General features: G+C 42.6%; 1 protein-coding gene across 1 annotated transcript in view; it reads right to left on the bottom strand.

Moving 5' to 3' along the window:
* The window catches only part of cdh13 (cadherin 13, H-cadherin (heart)), a 289,988-nt gene extending 267,525 nt beyond the window's left edge, over positions 1 to 22,463 (bottom strand). The window contains 3 exon segments of the mRNA XM_051952057.1: positions 19,483 to 19,542; positions 19,545 to 19,602; positions 22,407 to 22,463. Coding sequence (XP_051808017.1) covers positions 19,483 to 19,542; positions 19,545 to 19,602; positions 22,407 to 22,463 — 175 coding nt within the window.
* Positions 22,464 to 24,298: the final 1,835 nt, after the last annotated feature.

Genomic DNA, 24,298 nt, shown 5'->3' with positions numbered 1-24,298 from the left:
CACTAAAGCCACTGTTCTATGTTTGCTGATTTTAGAATGGAACTATGTAGTGTCTGAGGATTTTCAAAAGCACTACACAAAAATGTATTAATATGTCAAACTGTACCACTGCTTTGTAAACTTTGCTGTATAATTCTGTGCTCATCTGCAGCTACATGTTAGCGCTGCAGATTTCAACACCTGTGTTCGGTCTGCTTGCCGTAAATAATCGTCCATTCAAATACAACGCATTGATTTGTGCAAACGATGATTCCATGAAACCAAAACGTACATATAAACAGCCTGACTTGCACATAATACAAACACAAAGGCCAGCAATCTGCTATGTGTGTATATAATTGTCTTGTTTTGGTATCTGCGTCCAATCCGTGCACAGACTCAATCAATTGCTGACGTCCTCTCTCTGTTCTGTCTTACAGTCATTCTGCTGTCGAACATTTATTAGCTCCAGCTCCGACACGATCCGCTCCGTTTCAGTCGCCATTGTTTGAAAGTACACAAAGGAGCTCGATATAGTGCACAAGAAACCCACTGCATAACTCGCATTTTGTCGGTGTAATTACACAGAAACACAGACACACCAGCACATGTAGAAACGCTCACAATAGAGGAGGCAAATCAAGCTGAGAACAGGACCAATAAATATTACACCTTCTGCTCCTTCCACATGCTGATCACTGAAAGGTTCTCTATGTACGTCAAAGTTTGGACTTTAACGTTGTCCATTCTCAGTCATGGGGATGAATAATGTATGCGACCATCCCTACCCAAACACTTTAACATGCTTCCCATAGATTCCAGCAGCGCTCAAGGCCACTCCTGCTGTAAGAGCTGCAGGGTTGCCTTCAGACTTCTGGAGTCTTTCATGCACACTTTCCTCATGTCTGCAGCACCGCAGCCTTCGCTTGAGGGATTTACAACATTTCATAAAGTTCTGATGGAAAAACCGGAATGGCAGAATAAATAAATCATTTGCAGCACTCTCGCAGGAACAGTCATGAGAAAACCAAAGCACATCTCACAGAAATTTGCTTTGGCCAGCGTATCCAAAACCAGCAAACATCTGATCCTCTGTGGAGCCGTGCCTACACATAGCAGTGATATTCCCAAACAAATGACACAAGAAGTGGACAATCAGTAGAGATCCTCAGTGTTTAAATGAGAAACAGAAAAGTAAGTAGTAGTTTTATCACACTTTCTAATTCACAGGATTGAGAATCAGGGGATTAAGTGGCAATGAATAGAATGGCAACGAATTTGAAAAGAATTCCAAATTAATTTAAATAAATCCTTTAACTGTAAGCACAATAATTCCAATGCTAACTTCTCCAGAACTCCAGCACTTTCAGTCTGACAGCAGATTATTTAACCTTCGTGATTCATTTTAAAGTTTGAAGATGTAGGAAGAAAAACATACTTTCACAGTGAAAGTTTGGGAATTTGTTGAACATTTTTTGGTGGAAAAAAGTGAAACAAATGTTTCTTCAAACATTCACAAAAAAATCATAAATAATAATAAAAAAAGGAGGGTTAATGCAAATAAAAAAAGTCTCCAAGAACCCCAACACTCCATCAGACCATCTGCAGGTTCATGTACACGAGTTAATCAAAGAGAGTTTACAGAAATAAGACTGGCATTAAAGGCCCGCTAGAAAAAAAGCTACCCTGAACAGACAAATCAAAAACAGAGTTGTTGGCCCCTTTAGCTGACATGTTTGGCAGCTTTTCATGAGAACAAGCCCACACCCACAGTGAAAGCCTGGTGGCGGAAATGTGTTGGTCTGGAGTCGCTCTGCTGCTGCAGGGACAGGCCAGCTTGCAGCCATTCGGCATCATCTTGCATAAAAGAGCGCTTGAGTTAATGTGAGGCCATCTGTCCAAAAGTTGAACTGTAAGTGGACCTTTCAACGGGATAATGATCCAAAGCACAGTGGCAAATTCCACCAAGGGTGGCTTAAAAGAAGAGATGGAGGGTATGGAACGCCCTCATCAAACCAATCTCATTTCAACCCCCACTGCGCCGAGGATATTGAAACGGGCAGAACATGCAAGACAAGCCCCACACGTCTGCGACTAAAGGAATTTTTTCATGGGAGAGTGGTCAGAATTATTGCAAGCTGATGTCAGAAACTAGTGAACAATTATGCAAAGTGCCACTGAGCTATTTCTGCTTCAGGGAGGCGACGCTAACTCCTCGAGACCATCGTCTGTTTTCCTCTGAAGGAGGGTTTTTGCTGAATAAATGTTTGAAAAAGCTCATTTCCCTTGTTGTGGACCAAATGTTTGCTCTGTGTACGCTCTTATTCTATCCAGAAAGTGTGACATAAACATTACACACAGTGTGAAAAGCAGAACCTTGCACTATACTCCCCACAGAATCGCCTGTTTCCCAAACGGTGTTGTATTTTTCATACAGCACACGGAGTGGCCCTGCTGGACTCACACACATACATGTGTTAAATGCTAAATAAAATAAACACCACTAATTACCATTACTGCTGAGCCACCGTGTTATTTAGCGATGCAAAGCTTCAGCGCCTCGGGCAGTTGGAATTAAATTCAGCACGTTCTCATGGACTGTATGGACGATGTGACAGAAACAGTCCTGCCGCGGGGTTTAATAAGAGCAGCACGCATGAAAGTCTCAATTAACCAAATCCTGTGATCCGTTTTGTTTCTAGCTCAGGTTTTATGTTAACCACTGGTTTGTATTGTACTGGGATATTTCCTTAATCCTCCAAGGACATTACAGTGATACATGCTGTAGTTTGGAGCTTTCTGAACACGGTAAACCTCAATGCTGAGGAGATGTAGCTGTGCACATCTGTCAGGTACCTAAAAACAAATCAGCAGGTGTCCAATATGAGGCCCGTGGTCCAAAAGTGGTCCTCCAGAGGGTCCAATCCGGCCCTCAAAGTGTAAAAATTACAGAGAAGGTGTTGAAGAAATTTCACTCTTGGTCCTGCAAAGTTTGCTGTAGTGGGGTGTTTATTGGTATTCCGGCATACGGTGGGCTACCAACACAGAGCATGAGCCTGTGAAGGTAAGCCGACCCAGAGCATTTTCAGGGCACACATTTTATAGGATGTCAGAAGATGGATCAAAGGGGTAGGGAGGGGCTGTATGCAAATACAGAGGATAAGACAAAGGGACATCTCAGAGGATGGATAAAAGGATTGGGAGGGGGTTGTAAATAAATGTAAAACAACAGAACAAAAGGACAATTGGGTAACAGGAGGTAAGACGGGGGGTATGGCAGAAAGGTGTGATAACAGGAGGTAAGAGGGGTATGGCAGACAGTATCAAAGAATGAGTCTGGTGACATGTAACAGTAGTGACAATTATGTGGACTATTTCTCCATCAGAAGACATTAACTGCAGATTGTAAATTAGTAAAACTATAAATTTAAAATCATGTTCTAGAACATGACAAGTTGTTTGGATCATAAAGTAAAATACTAGATGTTCTTTGTTCTTTCTGTCTTTTTTTGTCTTGTTTTGTAAATGTCTTTTTTTGTCTTGTTTATCCAATTTTTTGTTCTTTTTTTTGCTTGTGTTGTTTTTTCTTACTTTTTGTCATTTTGTTTCTCACTTTTGCCAGTTTGTGTCTCGTTTTTGGAATATTTTGTCTTTTTTGTCTGATTTTTGTCCGCTTGTGTTTTTGTTTGTTTTCTCATTTTGTGTTTCTTTTATGTCTCGCTTGTGTTGTTTGTCAATTTTTTTATTTTCTTGTACCTTTTTTGTCTCTTTTTTGTCATTTTGGGTCTCATTTTTGTCACATTTTGTCACGTTGTTGTCTCTTTTTGTCTGACTTTTGTCGTTTGATCACAAAGTAAAACACTATCATTCAGTTCCAGGTAGCTGTGACTAAATGTTTTGTGTCTTTGTAGAAACTAAGATCTATAAGTTGCAATGTGCACAGAATGTACATTTTTGCACTAAAACAAAGGAACCAGTAGGAGTTGTGGTTATTTATGGGTTATTATGCTGTGGATTCCGGTCCGGTCCACTGGAGATCAGACTGAATGTAGAAACCTGAACTAAGATGAGTTTGACTCCTCTGACATATATGATGAAATACAACATGCCAATTGTTTCTACTTCGCTGGGTCTAAATGATCCTGTTTTCTTTAGTGCAACTACAGTTTGTGTTCATCTTCTCTTCGTTCCAGCGTCTGGATTATTTCAGCCATCAGGAGAGCCTCCTGTTGCAGTCACTGCATTGTACTTTCAATTCCAGCTTGAAAGGCTTCTCAGGCACATCCACCCTGACTCTGAAATGAGCATAATGGACCCTTTATGGCGGACATTGGAACAGGTATACAGTCCTATTAGGTGTTTGGATGCAGAGCCTCAATCAAAGCTGGGCTCTATTCATCATGTGTGCTGATGGAGTGAGCGCATCTGTAAATGCACAAGAAAGAATCAGATGCCAGATGGCTCCCAGATTAAACACGTGATCATGCATGTTTCTGCCTGTGGCTTGGTGCTGCTCCCAGTAGAACCAGTGCACCTGTAACATGCAGATACGTTCATGGCTGCTTTTAAAGATCTATTCTGGCCAAGGCAGAGGAGGAGGAGGGTATTAACCATCCCATTTCACAGCCAAGAGGAAAAAAAGACTTCCTGCCAACTGCACTGACACCCAAACCTTTCAATCAAACAGCTCTGCGGACTTACATACAGGAACACAAAGGAGCACACGTTAGCACACATACAGTCTCAAAAATCCATAAGCGAGCGTGAATGCACACACACAAGTCGACACCCTAACAACGCACAGGCGCCCAGCAACGCATTCAAGCATTCAGGCAGATCGATGGGCTTTCAGGAAGCCGGTAACACCCAGGCTGAGCCCCGAGGCTCCGGCCAAGTTACTCAGCACTTTCCCTGGCCACTCAAGAGAAGCCATGCTGGGCTCTGGGCCAAGAGCCAGAGATAAGGAAGCAGCATACGGGGAGAACAAAACCAGTGACAATAACTCTGGAAGTAATTCTGTCAGATCTATGACAGCAGTCGTCATTATCTCCTTACAGTTCATCTGAGATGTCTGGTGAAGGTGGAGGGTCTCTGTTGTTGCTCTGTCAGGATTTAAGGATGTGAGCGGCAGAAGTGTTTATCTGGATGGGCCTCTACTTTACAGCAGCGTATTCTAAGATGATGCTGTTTGGTGATTTTTGTTCCGTCTGCATACAAATGCCTCTCCATGGAGCAAATAATATTTTATGCTTATTGAAAGGAATATCTTACAAATGAAAACAAACACAGTGAATCCTGAAGGGAAAAGCCTTAATATTCATTCTGGAAAGCGCAAAATGTTTTCGGCATGTTTTATTTGACTAGATGCTGAAAATTATTTAGATCTTTCGTCTGCCAAAGTTAGAACCGAGGCAGAGGTGCCGTTCATCTGTCTGTCAAAAGCAAAATTATGCAGAAACGTCCAAGGCGAAGCTCATAAAACTTGGCAGAGAGGCGGAGCACGGGCACAGGAAACACTAAATAAATTCTGGTGCAGATCTGGGACAATTTTTCATTAAAAAAGTGTGAGACAGGACGTTGGCCTTGGTAAAAAAAGATGCATCTCCGAGCACCTTTCTGCTTTGAAAATAACCGCAGCAACATATTTCAGTGAAAATAATGTTATTTATGCTCCACTCAGGGGAAGGAGGACAGACGGAAAGAGAGGGAAACTTTAGTTTATTTTCTGGAATATGAAGCACAAATACAGCTGAGGAAAAACTAAAAGATTAGAAGAAAGGCTTTGGGACGCAGACTGTGGCGTTTGTGGTCTTTAATCAGTCATGAACTGTGCTGACAATGATTCAGCATCTCAGTGTAAAATAATGACAATAAATAAATAAAAGGACTGTCTGGGCTGCCTGCAGCACATGTAGCAGAGCTGCTGCAGAGTCAAGCAGTGCCTTTACAGCAAGCTGGTTTCCTTTTTGTTAAAATAACACTAACATACTGTGTGTGAGTGTTTTCATCAATGTGAATTCATTTTTATTAAGTTCAGTTTGATACTCCCATATAAAAACAACAGATGAACGCAAAACATGCACTTTAGGAAAAATAGTTGAAGAAAAATATTCAGTTTTTCTAGAAGCCACAACAGCAAAGTGTAAGATTTCAGATATGAAGAATAACAGCTGATGGTGGAAACCAGAATGTTTCATGGTGTAAAAATATGTATTAGTGCCAAAAATCCTGGATCATCAGTTTCTACAAAGAAGGTGTTAAAATGTGGGGATTTCTACTACTTCAGTCACACCATTTGCATTTTTCAACCCATACAGTCTTCTAATTTACAACCCAGAGACTCCTGCAGATATAAATACAGCAGAATAACTTTAGGAAAACACAGGAAACTGACAAACATGTCACCAGGTCTACAAGTGGAAAGAATGAAGGAAAAAGAAATGAAGAAGAGGTCTGACTTCATTCCTTCTGAGCGAGGTTATTAGGCTGTTCGTTTTATTTCTGACCTGATGATGAGGCATGAAAACGTAAAGCAGACTAGACAGCCGTTCCAGCTCTGACTGACACCTGTATTCTCTCTGTAAAGCCATCACCCGGGTGTTGGTTTGGTGTGAATGTTTGTGGTCTTATCACCAAGGAACAGGTATTCCAAAATAACACAAAGCGGCTTCCTGTGTCTCGTCGCTAACATGGAACTTTTCCCCGCGTAATTAGCGTAATGCTTTCAGTAGAAATAAAGCGTACGAGCAGCGCGTGGAGAAGGGGTTATAAAATAATGAGGTGCAGATACTCGTGTGGATGGTTTGTTTGTGACTATGACAGACAGAGAAGTGTGAGGCTGTTTGATGGTTGTCCTCTGCTGCTGACAGAACCCATGTTTAAAGCAGATAAACACCAAACTACTGCATGCAACACACTTTTATAATTGCAAAGTCACACATAAACACAGGATTCACCACCTACAGCAGACCGTATAGACAGGCCTAATGGTCTCACAGTGAAATGCACCAAAGCACTGAGTTTTCATTCCGTTTTAGGGGCATTCAGGAGCTAAAACTTTACGACTCGCACCATGAATTTAAGCTGGATTTCAACCAGGCACCTTTATTACATGTTAACTTTTGTGTCTCTCTGCATTTCCTTTTTGTGTACCTCAAAATAGAGCCTTTAGTCACTTCCAAGTCAAGGACAGAGAGTCTTTCATTTAACTGAATCATAAACGTTCTGTGCCGGTGCTCGTAGAAACGTATTTGATCAGCAGGGATTCTCAGAGCGCCTCACCAGGAAAGTGCTGCTCACGTCGTATCCAGTTGTTGAAGCCGGAGTGGGTCGCAGGACAAAACCAGAGCTGTATTAATGTTTCCAAGTGAGCAGCACAGAAGGTACTGAACTCTAAAAGTAGAACGAGAAGACCTGAAACGGACATCTCCTCATCTGTATGCAGCTGAACGGCATCCAGATAAGGTCACCCCTGAACAGTTAGTGTTATTTATTTAGTGTGCTCAAAACTACATCAAAAAATGAAAAAGTGCAGCTGCTGAGCTTAAAGCAAGACAAGCTGTACTGAAAACACTCTAATTAATTTCAGTGGTGGAAATAAAGTGACCAGTCACAACATTAAACTCCACTGTCTTGTTTCTGTAGATCAGGGTGTCCAACATGAGGCCCGTGGTCCAAAAGTGGTCCTCCAGAGGGTCCAACATGAGGCCCGTGGGCCAAAAGTGGTCCTCCAGAGGGTCCAACATGAGGCCCGTGGTCCAAAAGTGGTCCTCCAGAGGGTCCAACATGAGGCCCGTGGTCCAAAAGTGGTCCTCCAGAGGGTCCAACATGAGGCCCGTGGTCCAAAAGCGGTCCTCCAGAGGGTCCAACATGAGGCCCGTGGTCCAAAAGCGGTCCTCCAGAGGGTCCAACATGAGGCCCGTGGTCCAAAAGTGGTCCTCCAGAGGGTCCAACATGAGGCCCGTGGGCCAACAGTGGTCCTCCAGAGGGTCCAACATGAGGCCCGTGGTCCAAAAGTGGTCCTCCAGAGGGTCCAACATGAGGCCCGTGGTCCAAAAGTGGTCCTCCAGAGGGTCCAACATGAGGCCCGTGGGCCAACAGTGGTCCTCCAGAGGGTCCAACATGAGGCCCGTGGTCCTAAAGTGGTCCTCCAGAGGGTCCAATCCGGCCCTCAAAGTGTAAAAATTACAGAGAAGACATTAACTGCAGATTGTAAATTAGTAAAACTATAAATTTAAAATCATTTCTAGACCATGACACGTTGTTCGGATCATAAAGTAAAATACCAGATTGTTTATTGTGCTTTTGTTATATTGTGTCTGATTTTTGTAATTTTTTGTTTGTTTTTGTTGTTTTTTGTCTGACTTTAAATGTGAACATTTTCAGAAGGTTTTTTTTTTTTGCTCTGTAACAAAGAAGACATTTGAAGCTGAGGTTATTTATTGGTTATTCTGCTGTGGTTTTACTGGTCCGGTCCACTGCAGATCAGACTGGAACCGGAACTCAGATGAGCTTGACTCTCCTGATCTCGATCATCCTGCTGATACTTCTTCCTCCTGGCTGTCCACATGAGCCATCAGACCCAGCCTCCTTTTTTCAGCTGCTCTACAGACCGTTTCTTAAGACTTCTGGTTGTGGTGTGGGGTTGGGATGACCTCTCTGACCGTCTTTCAATCACTGGGAGCATTAAGGTTTCCAGCTCCTCTGAGGGATCAGGCCCTGAATGCATCAGTGAGCCTTAGATGTCCATAACCCTGTCCCCAGTTCACTGCTTCTCCTCCTTGAGCCGCTTTTGCTGCACATCAGGAACGCCCCACAGACCTGTTGTTTTGGAGAAGCGCTGATCCAGTCGACCAGCCATCATCATTTGGCTCTTGTCAAAGTCGCTCACTTTCCCATTTTTTCCTGCTTTGAACACGTCAGCTTCAAAGAACTGACTGTTCACTGTGTCCCAGACCCTGACAGATGCTATTGAATGAGATAATCAATGTTATTCACTTCACCTGTCATAGAGTTTAACGTTGTGGTTGATTGGCGTCTGTTCTTTGGGAATGTTAGTAAAGATCAGACTGAAGTAGTAAAGGTGGAGGTCTGCAGTTCATTACGGCTCACAGGACAGATAACAGAATACAGACCTGCTGAAGTACCAGTTTGCTCCAACTTCAGACACTGAATTGTGTGTGAAATAGCTCAAAAAGGAAAAAGAAATCTGAAATACGGTGGACTTTTAAATTGTGCAAACACTTAAGGAATCAATGCCAGTTAGACTGCTTAAGTGCAAAGCTGTCTGTCAGCAGAAACACAATGCATGAAGCAAAACGCTGGCAGAAGATTGAAAAAGAACGCTAGAAATGGCCGGTCGATGTCAATGGATTCATCATCTTATGGAAGCAGCCGAATTTGGCAGAAAAGGCTTTAGCTGTTTGAGAGAAGAATGGGAGCAGAAATGAATATTCTGTGGGGAAAATGAGCGCATAAGAGAAGCTAACCTAAGCAGAAAATACGAGTTAAATAAGAAGCATAAGGAGGAATATTGGCAAAGCAAAAGTGAAAGGAGGCAAACTTTAAAAGTGGACATGTTCAGCTGAAGCTGACTGCATGTTTCTAGTTAAATGTTCAGCTTATTATTCTGCTTTGAATCGTGTTTACAGAATCGTTTCTAAACCTGCCATGTAAGAGCACTGCATTGTTTTTGTGTTGTGTGTAGGTTTAAAGACAAAGATCCTCTAATTGTGTTTTTAAATTCAGCATTTTCCATCCCTTCTAACCCTCCACACACCCACCTGTCTGACGACGGGAGGCTGACAGAGCAAATGCATTATCATTGATAAAAACCAACAAAAACAGCACTTACAGTAGGACAATCTGTATTTAAACCAAGCATCTGTATCAAACAACAAAGCGACAGGCTGTTCTCAAGCAGCTGGTGAAAAACTGCTCCGTTCTCTGATCATTTCAGGCCATCGTTTTCAGCTCAGAACCAATGTCTGGTCTTATTCTTGATAGTTTATATTTGCTTGCCAAAACCTGCTCCCTAAATTCCCCCAAAGCTGCAATTAAAAACATCATGTTACTAATTGATGAACAGCCTCCTTTGAATTAAACATGCGGAGTTTATTTTCTCCGTGAATGATGTTTGTCAGACCTAGTGGAAGATGTTCTGCAATTTGCATCAGAAATGTTAATTTTTTCTGCCTTTTAAGGAGGCGAGGCAGAAAAACGATACAGGAAGGAAGCCGGAGAAATGTTCTTCAGGACAGACTCAGAGGAGACAGACGGAGGCAGAGATCGTACATCAATGTGTTGCCAGTTGAAGTGTGATTGCAGATGGGGTCTTGGCTCTGCTGCCCGTTTGCCCCTGATGCCCCTGATGCCCCGTGGTTGGAGCCTCTCAGGGCTGCTGCTGCCAGTTTGTGCATCAATGGGCCCAGGCGTCTGTTCACAGCCAGCAGCAGGTGTTCTGACAGAAAGGTGGGACATCTATCTGAATGCCACACAAGATGAGAATGAATCCTGCAGGTTTAATCTAATAAAACACGTTTCAGCATCGACAGCGTCCTCATGTAGCTGAACCTTTTACACTGAAAACAGCTTGAGTGTGATGCAGCGTCCTGCTCTTCTGTTTTTCTGACGTGTGACCGGTTACAGCAAAGCAGCGCTAAATAAACATCTGACAAAGGATCCACTCGCTATGTGGAGATGGAAGGCAGGGGTGTCCAACATGAGGCCCGTGGTCCAAAAGTGGTCCTCCAGAGGGTCCAACATGAGGCCGTGGCCAAAAGTGGTCCTCCAGAGGGTCCAACATGAGGCCCGTGGTCCAAAAGTGGTCCTCCAGAGGGTCCAACATGAGGCCCGTGGTCCAAAAGTGGTCCCCAGGGTCCCATGAGAGGGGTCCAAAAGTGGTCCTCCAGAGGGTCCAACATGAGGCCCGTGGTCCAAAAGTGGTCCTCCAGAGGGTCCAACATGAGGCCCGTGGGCCAAAAGTGGTCCTCCAGAGGGTCCAACATGAGGCCCGTGGTCCAAAAGTGGTCCTCCAGAGGGTCCAACATGAGGCCCGTGGTCCAAAAGTGGTCCTCCAGAGGGTCCAATCCGGCCCTCAAAGTGGAAAAACTCCAGAGAAGACATTAACTGCAGATTGTAAATCAGTAAAACTATAAATTTAAAATCATTTCTAGACCATGACAAGTTGTTTGGATCAGAAAGTAAAATACTAGATTGTTCATCGTTCTCTTGTCATTTTGTGTCTCATTTTTGTAATATTTTGTCTCATTTTTGTTGTTTTTTTGTCTGACTTCTGTCGTTTGTCTCATGGTTGTGTCGTTCTGTTTCTCAGTTTTGTTGTTTTGTGTTTCCTTTTTGTCTCGCTTGTGTGTTTTTTGTCTTATTTTCATCATTTTGGGTTTGCTTTGTTGTTTTTTGTCTTTTTGTTGTTTCTCCATTTTTTGTCACTTTGTGTCTCGTTTCTGTAATATTTTGTCTTGCTTTTGTCTCTTTTTTTGTCTGAATTTTGTTGTATTGATCACAAAGAAACCTATATCTTTCAGTTCCGGATAGCTGTGACTAAATGTGTTTCTTTGTAGACACTCTGTGATCTGGAAGTTGTAAAGAGAAAATGATAAACTGAGGCTGAATGTTGATGAAATTTAACTTATTTTTCTAAAGAAATTTCAGGTTGTTCATGATGTTTTATAAAAAGATAATTCCCTAAATGTGAACATTCACAGAATGTATTTTTTGCTCTAAAACAAAGGTAGACATTGGAGTTGTTGTTATTTATATGTTATTTTGCTGTGGTTTTACTGGTGCAGTCCACTGGAGATCAGATTGGGCTGAAAGTGGAACCTGGACTAAAATGATGTAATTTTCCCTCATACTGACTCAGCTAAGTACCATCTGACTCTGCAGCTCCCACCAGAGCATCATTTAGCTTTTTGTTTTCCACCTCTTTTTTTAGTTGCAGCACTGGCAGCTATTTTGAGCGGGGAAAAAAGTTTTAAAAATACATTGTACTCAGCAGGCGACACGGAGAAAGTCGGAAACCGGCTTGTAGGAAATGTGAGGAGTTTCACAGCAGACAGACATATTTCCCTCAGGAGTCGGTGGAGATCAAAATGCTAAAAAAGCTAAAAAGGAGATTAAATATTGGACTTGTAACCTTCAGGGAGTCGGGAGTGAGGTGTCGAATGAATGCTAATGCTGTTTTATCTGCAGGACGTGTAATTAGGCGGCTGCTTGCTAACAAACCGTCTCAGCCAGCTCGATTCCACTGTCGCTCCATTAATGCAGGTTAACAGGAGAACCTGGTTTATGTGACGTCTTTAGTGTCAGCATGCAACCATTTCTGTTCCACATGTGACCACAAGTCTGCCATGAGAGACTGAACACTTTCACTGACATTTAGCAGGATGGTCTTTGCTAACATTTTACACTAAAGCACATTATTTCAGCTGTTTTTATCTGGTACAGTTTGGGCCACACACTCTGTAGCAGAAACAGACTGGAGACTAGAGGCTCCTCAGTGATGCATCACCTAACAGCATCTCCTGATTCATGAGAGGCATCTGTGGAGCATCTAGGCGGCAGTGTGTGCTGATGTATGTGAGCTGTTCAGGGCACGTCTGGAAATTGAAGCTTCAGAAAACAACCTGGATCCCTCTCTCTTCCTCTACATTTTCTCTGGAAGCCCATCACTCACCATAGCAGCTACCTTCACAGGTTTTAGGTGCAGCTGAAAGGAAAATGTTGATGAGAAGTACAATTTTAGTGGAATACTCCTTTATGTAAACCACTTCATATGGAGACAGATCTGAACATTAACTCTGCAAAGGTAAAACAAAGTCATTCATTTTTATTAAAGTTAAGTGGGTTAGGGTTTTTTCTTAAGAACTGTTTAGAGTTTTCTAAAAAAAATATATATTTTCTTTGCAATGCAGTAATGTTCCCAAATGTCAGCAATTACTAGCCAGCCAATAAATCTGATTTTGAATCCTAAAGCCATAAAAACCATGACTATGTAACTTCTACCATTAATGACATTACTTTTTTGTTTTCATATGCATGATAAATCATTCTCAGATGTACAAAACTTATGGAATTGGACAAAATCATTTTGAATGAGCCTATATATAGATATATCACAATATTGTTCAAAAATTATAGATTTTGCTGGATTACATCACTTGAGACATGGATTAAAGAGCCAGATAACAGCCCAGATATGAGTACAGTGAGTCTAAAGTTCTCATGACATTTTCAATTTGTAACCTTTAAATTTTTTTGAATAATCTACTGTCACTTAAGCTTTAAATTCCAAACTCTCCTGTCTCCAGCCTGAACCACTGACTCTCCTCTTCCTGGATCATTCCCTCCTCATCCTAACCACATCTATGAACATCCTCCTGCCACCTGCTGACCCACACACTGGAACATTGAATTTAGTCCACTGTGGACTCACGAGGATTCTTTCTTTTCTCTCTTTACACACAGTATCACCTGTTACAAAGCCAAAGGTTCAGTGTTTAGAATGTTTATGTACAAATGAAAAAAACAAGCCCCCGTTACATGACTGTACATCCAACCCTCCAAACCACAAACACACCGTATGCAGAAGCACCCGCCCACACGTTCACGTACTGCCACACGCTTGCATAGCCGGGCTAGTAATGGCCTTTCCTGTAATTACAGTCATTTGTCAAAAGCACACCTTGATTTATGGTCAAATTAAAAATACAACGGAAAAGAAGCTGCAGGTCCCGGTGACTCCGGTACCGAGGTGATTAATGCTCGGCCATTACAGGCGTGAGAGTGGCGTGATCCGGATGTGCACCCTGCCATGCAGAGTCGCAGCATCAATCCGTGCACCCTCGGTCTCCGGGTGACGGAGTGGGCGGAGCGTGGGCGGGTGCTCAGGGTGGTCGTGGTGGAGGGGGAGGTTGGGAGCAGGTTATGTCACCAAAATTAGTAAGTGGAGCAATAATATGTGGGGCACAGCTGCTTTAAGTCACAGAAAATGTAAGACTGTTTCCAGGCTCAGTCCAGCTTCCTTCACTTTGCATGAACCACCAGATAAAAACATCGTGCTCTGGACGATGAAGCATGGTGGCATTTTGCTGTAGAGCACAAACATATGATTAAACTATGTTTTTGCAATGCTAACTGGTAATTACGCTGCTTGTGTTCCTGCTATCCGTCTTTCTTCTGCAGACTTGATGGCTGTTTATCTAAAGCTACGGTGGTGACATAATGAGGCGCTCAGTGACATTGTGAATGTTTTGTTCAGCACAAGGCGGTGAGCGATGCATTTAGCATTCCGACTGGAGAAGAAAAGCCAAAACGAACAGCTACGTTTGAATGAATTGTCGCTGAGGAAGCAAGCCACCTTTAAAGAAGCAAATAAATCACAAAAATCATCTTTCATATGCAGCATGACGGACTGTTTGATGGAACATAAATGAGGCTGTGTGTGTTTGCGGCGTGATGAATCCCTGAGACAATCTTGTGGTCTCCGAGCAGGAAGGACAGCAAACTTTATCACCGCAACTTAGAAAGCAGAGGCGAGAGGAGAGCAGCAAAAAAAAAAAAACAGATGAGAGAGCTGCTCCATTTGTCCAATTTATCTAAAACCACTAGGCTATATCAGAATTCAAGTACTTTTAAATTGCTTCAATGATAAAGTCGGAAGGAAAACAGGCAAGAGACACGAATGGTGCCAGCCCAGAGATCTTTGGAGCTCAATGCAGTTAATATGCCCAGGCCTGGTGCCAGCCAGGACAGCTCCACGTTCACAGACTGCTGATGAACACCAAGTGGAAGGCTCACTGCAAGCCATGCCAAGACTGGACATCATCTCCTAGAGGTAATCTTTTTTAAGTCAAGTCTTAAGGAATGCTTAATGAAGGCATGTGAGTGATGCGTCAGAGAACGCTGAAGGCTGCCGTGTTTTGGCGTATGATTGCAGAAACCCTCTGCAGAGCCGTGGTCTTTGCTCTGCAGGAAACAGATAAAGTGGCTTTCCTCATTTCTTCTCCACATTTTATCAGCTGTCAGCGCGGTGTGCCCTACAGCTTCCCACTACACCATAAAATCCAAACTGTATTTCATCCTAAGGCTCGCATAAATTAGCAGAATGTAACGTCTTTTTACGGCATCCCCTTGTGAAAAGCATACTCCAGGCTGTAAATGTTCATGAAGAAGTCCAGTTTTTTGGCACGGTGGTGACATTACCGTGAAGTACCATTATTTCTGACAGGTTGGTGACAGCGAACTGCATCAACTTTAGTGCCGTTTGTGAGCGGGCAGTGAGCAGGACAGAAGCAAACAAGCCTGCAAAACCACGGTGAGCTACAACGCCAGCTCAGAATCAATATGTCTCTGCATCACACCGAACTCAGTCAAAGAAAGTGCTGCTAATGTAACTTTTTAGAGCTGAGGACCTAATTTATCCTTCAGTAAATGTCAGTCAGCACCAAGCCAGCCTGAAGCCTCTGAAACCTGTGGATCTGGTTGAAAAAGGGAAGAAAAATAAGACTTCTTTGTTGGAAAACGAACGGCATGGCGTCCACATTCAATGTAAAGCCACTGGTCATTCAGAAAGCAGGTCGTTTTCTGTGCATCTGCAGAATATTTCCTCATCAGTAGGGTGTCAGTGAAAGACAGAAAAGCATTTAAAATGAATAATTTCATAGAGAACAGTTGCCTTCTAAACGGGGGGCACATTCGACTTTATTCATTATTCAGCAAATCTGGCATTCCTCACTGTCGGTCAAACATGTCTTACATGAATAAACTCGACTCCAGGCTTTTCTATGAGGCCTTTTACGTGTTGAAATTAATTTCTTCTTTGTTCAGGACGGTTTAAATGGAGCTGAAGGCAGCTGCAGGTTAACTCCATGTGGAGATGTTCCTCTTATCTCTCAGATGATGGTGGATAAATTCACATTTTTGACTGAAAGTGATTTCATGCTTTCAGTTTCAGGTGGATAAATGGATCCTTCAAGGCTGCATTAGTTTCTGTGAATACTGATAACACTGACATGACTCAGTCAAACCACATCATTTAGGAAGGTTAGAGACGGACCGCATCACTTCTCCTGAAGGCCATCAAACACCCACTGAAGGTCTGGACATCGGTTTCTGCATTCATACATTTCTACATTTCTACTGTTTGGAATCTTCAGAGGCTATGAGGCAGGAAGGAGAGCGACATGTTTGTGATTTCTGCAGACACATTCCTGTTTTCTCATGCACTACTTCTAATGAGCAGATGAGTAAGAGGGAAGGGGGAGGTAGACTGAATGGAGAGGAGACAAAACAGAAAGACAAACAGCAGAACCAACAGCTGGAGAGGAGCTGAATGGAGAGGAAAAAACAAACACAAAAACCCAGCAAGGCCTCCAAGAGCAGGAAGGCAGAGAAGGAGCGCCTGTTAGAGCGCTGTATGTGTCTGCATTTGTTTCTCAGATATGGCCATTAGCTGAAACGGATGTCCTTGAACCCAGGTCTGTGCCAACAGGTATCTGTCACCAGCAGACCGCCCCTCCACTGGTAATTACAGAGAGGTGTGCAGGCCTGAGCAGCATCTCCATAAATCTGCATGTCACTGGGCCTGCTGCAGCCTCTGGCTCTCTGAGGATCACAGTCTGAGACAATTTGTCCAAATTTACACAAATGGACGGTGGATGGTAGAATGGTGCACAGCGGTGAATGCACTAATAAACGGATTTCTCTTTCACTTTACTCAGAGACACACAGATGTTAGGAGCAAAGATGGACTCTTTCAACATATTCTGGTTTAGTTTTGATCGCTGTCATCAATCGAACATTTTTTGCTTTTGAGAGAAGCAGAGAGACAGACACCAATCACACGTCCTTTGTTGGAAGCTGAATGCTGAAATCATGTCCCTTATTTGTCTCCTTTGTACTTTGGGATGTTTCACGTGTTTTCATCATGTCTTATTGTTTTTCTGTGAGCAGCTCAGCTTTAGTACCTGCTGAGACTCGGTGCCTGTGAAGTGTTTTGAATCTTGTAGATGCACTTGAAAAGATCAAAAAACCAAACAGGGGCGAACACAAGCATGCACTCAGAGCTTCATATGTGTGTAGTGGATTTGCATGCGTGTGTGTGGTCGATGCTCGTGTCTGCAGGCAGCAGCGAGCCCCGCCCCCCACAGCGTTTCTGCTGACAGGAGCATATTCAAGGTAATGGAACCACTCTGTTGTCCCAGAGCAGAGCACTAAAGCAGAACTGAGTTCTGTCTCCTACTACACGCATCACTGAACCTCCAGATGACAGAATGCCTCACTGACTGACCAAATCAAATACAATAAAGCAGAAAAAGAAGGGAAAAAAAGAAAGATTGAAGTAGAAATTCTCAGGTTTGTCATATTTTGCTGTCTGGGCAGGAAAGTATGCATTTCCAATTGGAAACGCTGTCTGTCATTGGAGTGCCACACAAAGAAAGTTTGTTCAGTAGAAGGACTGCATGATGCTCCATCCATAAGAGAAGTAAAAGTGCTGCTCCTGTCTGCTGTGTGTATAGATAGAGCACATTATGAGCATGTCACTGCAGCAGCCTCCTAACGGGGGAACAACAGCAGGACGGAGGAACAGGAAGAGTGGGCTGATGAAATAAATAAAGAAGAGGCTGAATAATGAGAGAGGAATGAAAACAAGTAGCACCATAAATGACAGACTACATTAACAAACTATAAATTATTCCCATTTGAATTTACATATTTCCGTTGCATTTCATCACATTGTACAAATAAAACAACAACTGAGCGGAAAAGTGAATGAATTATTAAGGATATAAATTAGTAAAAACTTCAGCAGGTCTCTAGTAAAAACTACCGGCAGCTGCATTTTGTCGATTTCTGAGGAAAGACGTGGCAGCAGCTGTAAATCTGAGCCCCAGAGGAGCGCTGCACACGTTAGTGGAGCTGAGCAGATAGAGAGGAGAAAACTGGACCAACAGTATGGAGCTGAGGTTGGACTTATAGTGAGCTTCAGGATGCAGGTGGATGTGACCGGAGGCTGCAGGAACATCAGACCGACTGATGACTGAGGATGTACGACACACTCAACTCTCGATTCGATACGACTTCCCAACTAACGATACGATTCTCTCATGAGTTTTTAAACAGAATGAGCTTGCAGACAAAGACTCCTGGAATTATTTCTCAGAGAAAAAAACATGTTTCTGAGGTAGGGTGTAACAAAACACTAACTATCCAATGAATGCATATTTAAAAACAAACATATTCAGATACATAAAAACTACAATTATATTTCTCTGATTATGAACAACATAAGAGAATCCTGTTTTATTTCTCTGATGGTAGGTGTCAGCTGTGGCAAACACAACGTTACAGTCCTCTTATAATGTTTATCTTAAACAACAAAAATTAATTAAAAACTGAGATGGATTAAAACCAAATCTAACATCAAAATAACTAACATGAATGACACCAAGAAACTAAATCTCTTTTCAAAAGAAACCAAAACAAACTTAAGCGAGTGTCCACCAGTGCATTTTACCTGCATGTAAACGCGTCGCATCTTGAACATCCCCTGCATGGTGGGCGGTCTCTAGCGCCCACTAGAGGTCACATGACCGCGCTGTCAGCTGGAAATGAGCTGCATCCCGCTCCAGGATGAGCTCGTTGTCGTTGAGCAGCGCTCCTGTTTGGATGCTAACATGCTGGAGGGCTGTGGGGCGACACTCCAACCTGCTCTTTACGTGTGGCTAAACGCTTGATGTGAGGAGCCACTGGCCTCCCTCACCGCTAAAAGGACATCACGATTCATTTTAACCACCTCAGAGATGGACCTGAACCTCCCTGACATCGACTACCTGTGAACTCTGGGACATCCTGCTTACATCCCAAACATTTTGATTACAAACCTGCTGAGATCAAACACACATTACTGCATACAGAGAAAAACTCAGAGGCTGTTTGGGACAAAGTTCTCCAGGAGGGTAAATCGACCTGAACATAGTGGTTTTGCAGGCTTGAACTAGTTTACTGGGACTGGAAAACTCCTGCAAACACACATGCAACACACACACAATTATCTGAGCAGCCTGGAGCTGTCTTCAGGGGGGAATGGAAAAAATAAAAAAGACTTTTGTAAATATCATCCAATCAAGCAGAATAATTCATTTGCAAACACAAATTATGCTGTTCTTGCCGTTGTGGTGCAAAGAAGCAACCAGCTTCATCCCATGTCTGTAAAGAGGATTCACATGGAATTCTAATGAATGCCAGAAACAAAACAGCCCATTTGCTCACAGACACACCATCACCTTGACCTGGAGGATCCGGCTGAGCTCTGCTTAGATCGCATCCATATGCAGCTGTACGGTCCTGGAGGAGGCGGACCAGCAGGCTGAACATGGATGTGAGTCTGTGCAGCCGCACGCATAATTACAACAGAGGAAATCACTTCAACGCTGGAAAAGTTCCACTGAGTCACGTATGTGTGCTCTGCGTGTTTCCACTGACCTTGTATGAGCGGCTGGCCTTTGTGGAACGCTCCACTGTATGCCACCTCGTAGTTTTTCACTGGAAGCCAGGAACACAGCCCTCATAGCCGCCGTCCTCCTGGCCACCCGCATGGGCAACCTGCAAACAGGAAAACACACAGCAGTGGTCAGAATAACACACAGTAACACACCTGACAGGTTCAAACAAATGTTCTACTTTTAGATGTTGAACTTCATGAATCCTAAATAAACAGCAGAAGGATGCAGCAGAAAAAATAAAGAAAAGTCTGCGTTACTACTGGCAAAGTTTTCCCAACTATTAAAGTACTCTACTGACTCTTCATAACATTGTCAGACTTGAAATGAGTTTTCTTCTCATTTTAAAGGTCAAGATGTCATTTGGCTGTTATTTAGAATTTAAACAGACTAAATGTGTAAATGTGTGCTCCACTGCCTGTTTTGACTTTTCATTGTCCAATTTCTCTCTAAATATCCTGTTTATTCAACTGATAACAATAATACAGCGGAAAAACACATGTGACTTTAACCCCTCTTGGAAAACATCCTTCCTTTAAAGGGTGAACGTTACCATGGAAACAGACTGTAAAGCAGTGCGCCTCAGTTGATTCTCAGACAGAGAAAAAACATCCTTTAGGTAAGAACAGATGCAGCAGACATAATATCTCAGGTTGTATGTGATGCATGATTTCAAAGATACGCCTGCTGCTGTTTCCTTCAGACCGCTCCATTAGCATCAGCACTGACCCATTTAAGATGGAGCTGAGCTTTGGATTTTAGCCTATTATTGTGAACAACACTGCAAAGAAATGATTTTATCAGTGAAACCTCAACAGGAATACATGCAGATCTCACTTAAGAAGTGTTTAAGAGAGAGTTCAAGTAAAGATTTATTTAGTTTCTCCCATATTTGGTATTAAAGGTTGAACTGATGAAGATAATAAAGATGACTGCATCCATTGGGGTGGATTCTCAAGATTATGTACGATAAATTGGATATTTTCTGAAGCAAACCTTATATTTTATAAGCTATGAAGCTGAAGCTGAAAATTCCACTCTTCCAGAGAAAGAGAGTGATACTGTTTTACAACTAAAAGCATTAGTTTGATGTACTTGAAGAAAAATACAAGATACAGTGAAATCACTTGTTGAACATGAAAGAGCATGTTGGTACAACAACTACACACACACACACACACACACACACACACACACACACACACACACACACACACACACACACACACACACACACACACACACACACACACACACACACAACACGCCGTGTTAATCGAGTTTGTTCCAGGTGCTGTGAGACTATTAAATACAAACCAAGAAGTTCAGGTTGACTAATAGGTTAATAATTCAGACGCAGCAGAAGCTGCTGCTAAAATAATCTGAAGAGCAGTCGTTCTTTACTTTTACCAAGTTTTATTCAGTGGATGTTGCTCCTCATCATCCTGAGGTTAGGATCAACTGGACTTCTTGAGTCAGCAGCCAGAAGACAAACCAATATTCTATAAAACACTGTGTGGTGAATAAAGCAAAGAAGACATGACCTTGTCTAGAAGGACAGTAGTGCTGGATCGGTCCTGATGATAACGGGTCCTAACAAAAGCCCCATTATACCGGCAACCATTCCAGCTAAAGTTCTGACAGAGACAGGAGGGTTTTAACAACACTGAGGAGCTTCACTTATGTTATCAGAGAGCAGAGGTCAAGAGATTAGTAAGCTCAAGCTCTTTCTGCATTGATAACAGCCACCATTTCTGCATTATTAAACGACTGAAAGAACCACTTATGAAGCAGAACTGCACCCACAGACATGCTGCAGATACAGAACTCTAAAACAGAGAAGCTGGATGATTCTGGCAAACCCAACAAATTATTCTCTGAAAACACCTCCTTCCCTGCAGTATGTAGGTCAGCTTAGCTTTGTGTGCTGAGAAACAATTAGTGATGCACTGAAGGAGTACAGAAGGGAGAAAAGAGATCCATGGGTCATTAATAGATCAAACTGAAATTATAGAAAGGTTTCCTAATGCTGACTGAAACAGAGAAATGTTGGAAAACATGGAGAATTTAACACCTTAGGAGTAGCCTTTCTTCTTTCCCGTTTTTGAAAAGTTTAGTGCAAAAAATCATGTTACTGGAACATCTTCATCATCATATAATAAACATTAAATACACAATACAATACGAGATGATGCTGGATTATTCACACACAGTAGGTACTGTATTCATCCATCCATCATCTGTACACCGCTTAGACCTCATTAGGCTCATGGGGGGTGGAGTCTGTCCCAGCTGACTGAGGGTGATGGTTCACCTGGACAGGTAACAGTCTGTCACAGGGCGACACATAGAGACAAACATTCACACCTACAGACAGTTTAGAATCACCAGTTAACCTCAGCATGTTTGTGGACTGTGGGAGGAAGCCGGAGAACCTGGAGAAAAGCCACACATGTACAGGAGAACATGGAGACTCCATGCAGGAAGATACAGGAAGGCCGGGACACGAACCGCTGATCTTCTAGCTACATGGTGACAGCGCTAACCACTGCCCCACTGTGCAGGCCTTACATACAAATCTATCACCGGTGTCAACCAGTGACATCTTAATCCGTTTCTACATATCTGTCCATTAGCTTCCAATATTCTTTAGAGGGCTGCAGGCGACTTGAGCCCATCCCAGCTAACATGAAGCTAATCTTAAGCAAGAGGCAGAGTACATCCAGACAGGCTACCAGTATCTCCTAGACAACCATTCACACTCACATTCACCGCTACAGGCAACAAAGAGTCACCAGTTAACCAAGTCTCACATACCCAGACCATCCAGCAGCACAGACTCTTCATTATCATTCTGCTGAAGTCAGAGAAGAACATTCTGGCTTGTTTGTAATTCTTTAAACCAACCACCATGATGTCCTCCTGTTGTGTCTCCTTGTGTTTACCTTTATGAAGATTTGACATCCCATTTCAGTTACTTCCTGTTTTGTTTTGAAATCATTTTCTCTAATGTGTGTTTGCTTCCTTCCGTTGTCTGTTTTCCCTCCTCTTTTCATTGCCCTAATGAGTTTCACCTGTGTCGTGTCTCCTCAGTCAGTTCTGAGGGTTTGAATAGTCTGTCTTTGTCTATTTGTCCTGTTTTGTCTCCTCGTCTGTGTTTGGCTTTGTGGATTTACTTTTTTAAAATCCTGTCCATCTCCTGTGTTTTCATAGTTGTTCCACGGATAGACTTATTTTTACCGTGGATCATCATCCACTCTTTGTTTGTTCAGCTGAATAAAGTTTTGTCTCGTCATGACAACCTGTCCTCCTTTTCTGAGTGTCACCTGAACGCCTCCAGAAGAAACACTGATGTGGGAACTATGGTTCAAATTGTTCGAACATTTGTATGCAGGAAGGTCATCAAAGTGTCACAGAAATGACCAGTTTACCCCAAAATAACTCCAACTTTTAAGTCTCAGGGGTACACTGCCATCCTGGAGGTTGATATTGTTGATTCTCACAGTAAAGTGGATTTTGAAAAACAGTAACGCTTAGATAGGGAAAGGCAACGAGGGAAAGTTAAACCTGCAGTCTACTGGTGAGTCAGACTACAGTTAACTTCACCTGAAAATCTTCAGACTGTGATCAAAACTGGACAACAAGAAAATATTTACACTGTCTATTAGCTGTAATTCTTTCCATTCAGACAAGAAAACGTTTCAAGGAATCTTACCAAGATCAATATAGTGATTATCAATTATATAGACATACACAAAAGAGGGGACAAAGAGACAAACTGTCATGTTGCTTAAATCTAAATAGTTACACATGAAGATTAGTCATGGGATGATTAAATGACTTCACATGAGGAAACTAAACTTCAGACAGGGTGAACTATTTCTCTGTGTGATACATGATGCACAGCAGAGTCTTGGCTGTCTGTTGAGATCTGTCTACATGATGAACAAGCATTGGCAGACTTTCAGCCGTAGAGGTCATTACATGTAATATTCCTGGAAAGCAATCACTGCACCCAGGGGACTCAGTACTTCTCCTGCATGTGTCAAAATGTTAATTCAGTTCCTTCTTCTTGTCTATGTGGAGCACAATGCTTGTTAGTCCATAAACTCAGTCAGGTTGGCTAAAAGGCCTGAGGCCTGTTGGAACAGCAAGGGTACATGGGACATGCATTTGAATGCAGAAGAAGACATTACCATATGCACATACACATGTATGCTAATGCTAATGCCCAAGTGGATACCTGAAAACACACAGCAAACTACACCAGTCCCTCAGCAGGACGGAGCAACGTGAACACTCATTTTAATGTCCATTAAGGGGGAGATATTACACTTCAGCTTCAGCGGCTCACAGTAGGACAGCAGAGGCATTCAGGCAACGCAATGTTAATGGCAATGTTGTTAACAAAGGGAACTGTTATTGTGTGTTAACAAAGGGAACTGTTATTGTGGGCAATGTTCTCCATCAGGAAACCATTTAAGAACGTACGAGACACGTGAAGGTTATCCAGTGTGCCGTTTGTCCATTCCCTTATAAACGGTGCAGAGAAAAGTTTTACAATGAAACGCTGCTGTGAGCTTTGCTCTGCGTTGCTGCTGACATGATTCCACTGATAAGAGTCCTCAGCCATGTTACAGCTGCATGCAAAATGATTCAAACCCCGATATTTTTTTATTCTGGTGGCAAAATGAGCAACATTACAACTGCTGGCAACTACTAGATCATATTAGAGATGAACAGTTAGTTTATTAAAATATAATACAAAAGCAAAAATCCAGATTTAATTAATAATCCAT

Source organism: Acanthochromis polyacanthus, chromosome 8, assembly GCF_021347895.1.
Source record: "Acanthochromis polyacanthus isolate Apoly-LR-REF ecotype Palm Island chromosome 8, KAUST_Apoly_ChrSc, whole genome shotgun sequence".
Lineage (NCBI taxonomy): Eukaryota > Metazoa > Chordata > Actinopteri > Pomacentridae > Acanthochromis > Acanthochromis polyacanthus.
The sequence above is the reverse complement of the archived record's forward strand: the minus strand, read 5'-3'. Positions and strand labels throughout refer to the sequence as shown.